Source organism: Anopheles darlingi, chromosome 3 (assembly GCF_943734745.1).
Source record: "Anopheles darlingi chromosome 3, idAnoDarlMG_H_01, whole genome shotgun sequence".
NCBI lineage: Eukaryota > Metazoa > Arthropoda > Insecta > Diptera > Culicidae > Anopheles > Anopheles darlingi.
Genome location: NC_064875.1, coordinates 58,398,094 through 58,404,541, shown reverse-complemented (window position 1 = coordinate 58,404,541; position 6,448 = coordinate 58,398,094). Strand labels below are relative to the sequence as shown.

Below are 6,448 nucleotides of genomic sequence, written 5' to 3'. Positions count from 1 at the left end.
TTCCATTTTTATTAGCCGTGGCCACACGGGGCGAAAACTCTAGCGCAAACGAAAAAATTAATGCCAAAACGGTTTCGCTTAACCCTTACACGCTGTCAAACTTTTATACGTCCGCGGACTTTTTCGCTGAACCCTTGACGCTATCGAACGCTTTATTTACGAAAATGTAGGTTCTTTTCGTATTGTTTTTGCATTTTTAATATAAATATAACAGCAACAGCAACAAAATCATTAAAAACTGCAAAATTTATTCGGAAATCAACTTCAGCGGCCAAAACATAGATGAAAACAATACGTTTGACATTTCGGCATAAATTTTCGGGTTTTTACCCCTGCCACACGAAGCGAAAACATTTTGGCATTAATGTGCAAATTTGCGCGCAAATTTTCGCCCCGTGTGGCCACGGCTATTTGCTTGGAGAGAAAAGCCGTGGCCACACGGGGCGAAAATTTGCGCGCAAATTTGCACATTAATGCCAAAATGTTTTCGCTTCGTGTGGCAGGGGTAAAAACCCGAAAATTTATGCCGAAATGTCAAACGTATTGTTTTCATCTGTGTTTTGGCCGCTGAAGTTGATTTCCGAAAAAATTTTGCAGTTTTTAACGATTTTGTTGCTGTTGCTGTTATATTTATATTAAAAATGCAAAAACAATACGAAAAGAACCTACATTTTCGTAAATAAAGCGTTCGATAGCGTCAAGGGTTCAGCGAAAAAGTCCGCGGACGTATAAAAGTTTGACAGCGTGTAAGGGTTAAGCGAAACCGTTTTGACATTAATTTTTTCGTTTGCGCTAGAGTTTTCGCCCCGTGTGGCCACGGCTAAAAAATTAAATTCGGATTTGTTGATCGGGTAAAGCGGAAACTGAGCAAAATTGAGCAACACTGAGCGCGGCTGTCAAAGCTGGCTTCCATAAACAAAAAAATCTCGAGCGCGCGCCGAACGATTGAAAAATGGTAATTTGTAAGGCGATTGTTTAAAATTTGATGATAGATTTACTGAAACCTCTTTTTTTGCAGCTCTTCTACTCCTTTTTCAAATCCCTAGTAGGGAAGGATGTGGTTGTGGAGCTGAAAAACGATCTTAGGTGAGCGTTCGTAGAACACCGGTCACCGCCAGTCGAACTAATCTAAACGCTCTTTACCTTTTTCAGTATTTGCGGAACGCTGCATTCTGTGGACCAGTACCTCAACATAAAGTTGACCGATATTAGTGTGACGGATCCGGAAAAGTACCCGCACATGTTGTCGGTGAAAAACTGCTTCATTCGCGGTTCGGTCGTGCGGTATGTGCAGCTGCCCGGCGAGGAAGTCGACACGCAGTTGCTGCAGGATGCCGCCAGAAAAGAGGCTGTAACGAGTGTTCGATAAGTAGTAAATCCAAGTGCGTGAAAAAAAGATACAACTGCGTTTGCTGCTGCTGCTTGATGGTGTGATGACATGGTTCGCTAGGGGCCAAAGGTAGCGAGGCAGCCAAGCGACGTTTCGTTATATTCTGTACGGTACAGCGTGTCTGTGAAAAGGCGGACACGGCTCCAAAGAAACAACTTATGGGTGCGAATAGAGGGGATCGACTCAATACAAGGCTTTGTGTAGGACAGAAGGTTGGGGAAATGCTCTTCCAATACTCATGTAAACTATTACCGAGTCACCCTCCTATGGCTTACCTTAATTTATTTGAAATTGATTCCAAATTCATTCGCTAATCGTAATCAGTGTCATCAAAAAAGAAGAAACACGCAACCAGTTTATTCAGATTTCAGCTGACCATATCTCGCACTATTTCTTTTTGTAACTTTTCTCCCACATCCGGTCAGCACGTTTTTGCCATTCTCTCCGACATCATATAGTTTACACCGAATGTTTCTAAAAGTTGCAAGAATGGCATACATTATAACAACAATAAATTAGGAAAACTACTAAATGTAAAGCAACCTATCAGGCTTCGCATAACTTCTGCACGAAAACCATTTTACACGCGGGCTTCGAGAAGTCGGTTTGGACCCCGCGGATTGACTAGATGGAAGTCGCGTTTGCAGCCAGCTTCTTTCCTTCCTTCCGGCCCAGTCCGGGCCAGCGACCAGAGAATCACTGTTCGATCTGCGTCGAATTAAAGTACGAGTTTTGCATCAGGTAGAGTTTGTCGATGTGCGTTATGCTACCGGCGACGCCTGCTGCCATGGCCATCGGATTGCTGATGGAGTTATTATTGTGATTGACTAGTTGCTGTTGTTGGTGTTGCTGCTGCTGCTGCTGCTGATGCTGTAGCTGCTGATGGTTAACGCCACCGTTGCTAAGATGCGGACCCTGTAAACTGCCACCACCGTTGAGGCTAGGTTGCAGGTCTAGGTTCTGTAGCGACATCGTATCGGAGGTGGTCTCGTCGACATTGTCAAAGTTTTCGTCCAACGAAATGTCCGAACTGCACAGGCTGGCATCCGAGTTGTCGGGAAAGTCTGAAAAGTGGACCAGAGGGGGACGTAGAGAGGAATTAGCTACTGTTTGCCACATGTCCACATTACCACCGTCAGCCGTTACCTACCTGGCGAGTAAGGTAGATTGGGGTTGAGAGGTTGGCTGGATGAGCTGTACGAACTGTCCAGCCCGAGATAGTGGCTGTGGTCACTGCTCGGCGATTCCAGCTTAATCGATTTATCGTCCTTATCCGAATGGTTCTTTTCTCCGTCACCGCCGTTTCCGTTCGATTTCGATTTCCGTGATATCTTTTTCATCTTGGCTCGCTGGTTCTGGAACCAGACCTGCACGACTCGTACCGACAGACCGGTATCCTTGGCTAGCGCTTCCCGCACCTTACGGCACGGTTTCGGAGATACATCGAAGGAGGCCTTAAACTGGCGCCGTTGAGCGGATGTAAGGATCGTGCGCGGTCGTTTGGGGCCACGGCGTCCATCCCGCGTACGCAATCCATCCTCCAACAGGTAATCGTCCTCACCGTACAGATGTACCGGATGCAATGGTGGATGCAGCCCGCTGGCACCACCGGCACCAGTTACACCACCAGTAGCACCAGCCCCAGCACCATGATGGTGCTGATGCATCGCCGCAGCTCCGTAAAAGTCCTTCTCAAGATCATGCTGGCACACGAGCTTGCCGGCACGGATCGAGAATGGTTCGCCCTTTTGCAGTGGCCGGTTGCAGGTGTAGCACAGGAAACAGTGCAGATGGTACACGAGATGTTTCGCTCGCATTACGAGCTCGCTCGGTGCAATCCGTTCCCCGCAACCATAGCAATCGCGCTGTTGCTGTTGCTGCTGTTGCTGCGGGTGTTGCTGCTGCTGTTGATGACTCGGCGTAACACCGAAGATTCTGTCGAAAAAAGGACGGGAAATGACGGGAACGTTTGGCGTTAGATTTTGAGTAAAACATTAATTTATCCAAACAAGCACGATGAGATATCGTTTGCAGCCGGTTATCCGAAGGCGCGACCCTGGCTGCTCACACCAACTGGAATGTGCCACCCGAAGCCTAGATGGTTATCAATGCAGGTCGACCACGCACGGTCGGTTTTCCCTTGTGTTTCCGTTTGCCACCCTCATTGTCGTTACCACCCTCCGTGCGACTAGTCCGGTTACACCGGTCGTCGTCACCGTCGCCGGCGTCGTCATCGCAGTCGCCATTGATGATCGTATCGCACAGCCGCCTTTGATCGTACTGGTTGGTCAGCATTTTACATAATTCTGCCCTGCCACCACTCGGTCAGCCGTTGCGTGTTGAACCTTATAAGCTAACAGAACTACTGCGGTGCGGTTCTGGCCAACCTACCGGTAGTAATCGTCCTTGCAGTAGACCTTAGTGTTCTTGGTGTAGCACGTCTGGTTGAGCTGTATGCGGCAGATGCAACAGAGAAGGCACTGCTCGTGCCAGAACTGGTCCGGGGAGAGCTTCATGAAGTAGCGATCCTTAATCTTTTGGCCACATCCTTCGCATATTTCCTGCGTTTTTTCGCTCTTGATCGTACCGACGATATCTGCAATTTTGGAATGGAAATAAAGAGAAGAAGAATAGATTAGTCCGATCAGCACTTGGAGAAACACATAATTTTCCTAGCGGATAATGCAATTCCCTCGAAAGTGGACCTGTGCATTCGACCGTATGAACCGGAAACGGGGCTTTCTCTAGTTAAAAGGTACCAGCACTCGTATTGCATACACCTTATCCCACTCTCATAAATCGGTGTACTACACACAGGTACGGTAATGAATGGCGTGAAATTCGGTCTCCAGAGTCGAGGTTTAAATATTACATTTTACACATTTCAACGAGCATTCAACGAGCACATTTCAACGAGCATTCAACGATGTAAAACATGCTGCTTTTACCTCCAACCGGCCGACGACCATCGTATCCGTGGTTGAGGCTTATCATGAGGCGCAATGTCAGCAAACATCCCCGGGCACATCCATAACCGAAGCACGGGAATGCTGCAAATCTCCTCAAGTGCATAAACAAATAGTAACAGCAATAACGGTAGGCAATAAATCGAAAGTGTCCCCCGAGTGCACCCTGAGGAATGGGCGGAGGGCGCTTGGCGTCCGCCTTGCTGATTCAGCACTCGCTGCAAGCCCTACAAGAGCCTGGACGAGCATTCCAATGGGCCAGTTTATTTTGAAACGTTATATTTACAATTTCTTCAAATCACCCATTACAAACACACGCAACCGGAGGAATCGGAGCACAAGAGACGCTTGATGATGGTCATCTATCAACTGGCTGAATTATGAGCGTGCAGAATGTATTTCGCATTTGAATGTGCTTCTCCCGGACCTTCGTTTTTTTATTCTCCCTTCATTCCAGGGACAAGCTTTTACGAGTTCCCCGAAAAGCGAGATTAGAACATTAGAACTTGCAATGGAATGGAATGGAGACGGCAAAATAAGCGACCAGAATAAGCGGGCACATTAAACTGAAATGGTATAGGTTTGATTGACGACCAAGGAAGTCGGTGTAATGTTTGCCTTTTAAATTTGATGCTTTAGAGCCATCGTTTGTTGGGAAAAGGAAGGGAAAATGCTGTAATTGTGCTATCGCAATGAGGAGAAGCAGAATGATTTTCCATTTTCCACAGCACAACGAACGTCACTGGACACTGTTTACCGACGGGGTGCTCTAGCAGAAGTTTTTCTGCTGATAGTATGTCGTCTGTCGTTATCTCCCGTTCGTGTTAAACACGTTTTCCATTCCCCTACAGGCAGGATGTGCGTATTGCAACCCATAAATCATACTCAAATCACGATAAGGTCCGGGGAGCGTTTATCGTTCGACTTGTAGCTAATCGATTCCGATCATATGTTTCGCTTCCCGTGTGTTTTCCCCTACTTCCCGTCATCGAAAAAGTCGCTAATTATTTCTACCCCCAGCGGGGTGTTGTGTGGGGAGGGCGCTGAGCAGTGTTCCGATGGAATTCCGATGAGCCGAGGCGTTGCTGAACGCTATGGATTGATCTTTAAACGCATTAAAGCTAAAGCCGTTTCCAAGCCGCAGGCGACGAGGAAGTTGTTGAGAAACTTCTCCGTTGCTTAACTTTAATGTCGTTTCACAGCGGCAGCGACCGGCTAAAAGTTGTCCGGATTCACGCGTCCGGAACCGGAAACCCATTGGGAGGGCTGGTCACCGTGCGAGGGGTGGCGCCGTTTGGGGATTATCGTGGTGAACTTTAACCCAACCAAGCGAAAATCGATTACCGTGGCCACTTGCGCGGTAATGTTGACTTTATTGCCTTGCCTTGAGAGCACCAAGCGAGAAACGCTGCTGAATGGGCAAGACTGGAACCTCCATTACCGTCTTACCGTGGTGCGGCTCAGAAAGATCGCCACCGGCAACCGGATGTCCGGATGCTTACGCGCGGTTGTGGTTTCTCAAGCCTCAGCTCAACCTTTCAAACGCTTCAGCAAGTCACCCAGTCGCTGATGAGTGTGTCTGTCCTGGGCTGGGCCATTAACTTGAGCTTGAGCTCTCGAAGTGGGGCAAGCGATGGGCCGGAGAGGGGCCAACTTTTCCATTTTCCAACCATCATCATCAAGAATCGATGCTGCCGAAAGTGAGACAAAGTGTTGACCATCTTCAGATCGTGCACCCGCCCGGTCCGGCATCCTTGAAGGTAGTTCAGTGAACGCCCGGTTGATCCTTGAAGAGGCATCCTTGAAAATGGCGTCCTGCCATTTTCCTGGAATCATGGAGTAGGATCGAACTACAACGGTCCTTTTCTCTCGCACTCGTATGAGCCCAAGAGCCGAGCGATGTCGCATGCGCTCTTGGAAGCGGCAAAGGATTTCATGTCCTTAAGAAACAAAAAAAGGAGTTTCTTCTTCCATTCAGACGGAGAGGGGATGAAAGGGAGGGGAATTCGATGAATTTGATCCGTTGCAGATGAGTATTGGTTCCGGGCACTCCGGGACGTGGGCTTGTACTTCTTGGTGTAAGTATTTAAAA

General features: G+C 48.0%; 3 protein-coding genes across 3 annotated transcripts in view; 1 reads left to right on the top strand and 2 right to left on the bottom strand.

Moving 5' to 3' along the window:
* Nucleotides 1-901: 901 nt before the first annotated feature.
* On the top strand, nucleotides 902-1,924 carry LOC125957893 (U6 snRNA-associated Sm-like protein LSm2). The gene is made up of 3 exons (XM_049690917.1): nucleotides 902-955; nucleotides 1,019-1,086; nucleotides 1,153-1,924. The coding sequence occupies exons 1-3, from the start codon at nucleotides 953-955 to the stop codon at nucleotides 1,367-1,369; spliced, it is 288 nt and encodes a 95-aa protein (XP_049546874.1). The 5' UTR covers nucleotides 902-952; the 3' UTR covers nucleotides 1,370-1,924.
* Nucleotides 1,925-2,086: 162 nt separating this feature from the next.
* LOC125957878 (LIM homeobox transcription factor 1-beta) lies at nucleotides 2,087-3,685 on the bottom strand. Its single transcript, XM_049690895.1, has 3 exons — nucleotides 3,594-3,685; nucleotides 2,541-3,325; nucleotides 2,087-2,454 (listed from the first exon to the last, which is right to left on the bottom strand). Exons 1-3 carry the CDS (start codon nucleotides 3,683-3,685, stop codon nucleotides 2,087-2,089), a joined length of 1,245 nt encoding a protein of 414 aa, XP_049546852.1.
* A 92-nt stretch (nucleotides 3,686-3,777) lies between these two features.
* The window catches only part of LOC125955659 (uncharacterized), a 41,989-nt gene continuing 39,318 nt past the window's right edge, over nucleotides 3,778-6,448 (bottom strand). The window contains exon 12 of the mRNA XM_049686798.1: nucleotides 3,778-3,986. Within this exon, the coding sequence (XP_049542755.1) occupies nucleotides 3,778-3,986 (209 nt within the window). The remainder of the gene's footprint in view (nucleotides 3,987-6,448) is intronic.

What these genes read in the sequence shown, in the direction of transcription:
- LOC125957878 (XM_049690895.1), bottom strand. Translation starts at nt 3,685, where the DNA reads ATGCTGACCAACCAGTACGATCAAAGGCGGCTGTGCGATACGATCATC. An exon ending in GGCGACGGTGACGACGACCG is followed by an intron (nt 3,326 to 3,593) that starts GTGTAACCGGAC and finishes TTTTTTCGACAG; the next exon opens with AATCTTCGGTGTTACGCCGA. An exon ending in CAATCTACCTTACTCGCCAG is followed by an intron (nt 2,455 to 2,540) that starts GTAGGTAACGGC and finishes TCCACTTTTCAG; the next exon opens with ACTTTCCCGACAACTCGGAT.
- LOC125957893 (XM_049690917.1), top strand. An exon ending in GAGCTGAAAAACGATCTTAG is followed by an intron (nt 1,087 to 1,152) that starts GTGAGCGTTCGT and finishes TACCTTTTTCAG; the next exon opens with TATTTGCGGAACGCTGCATT.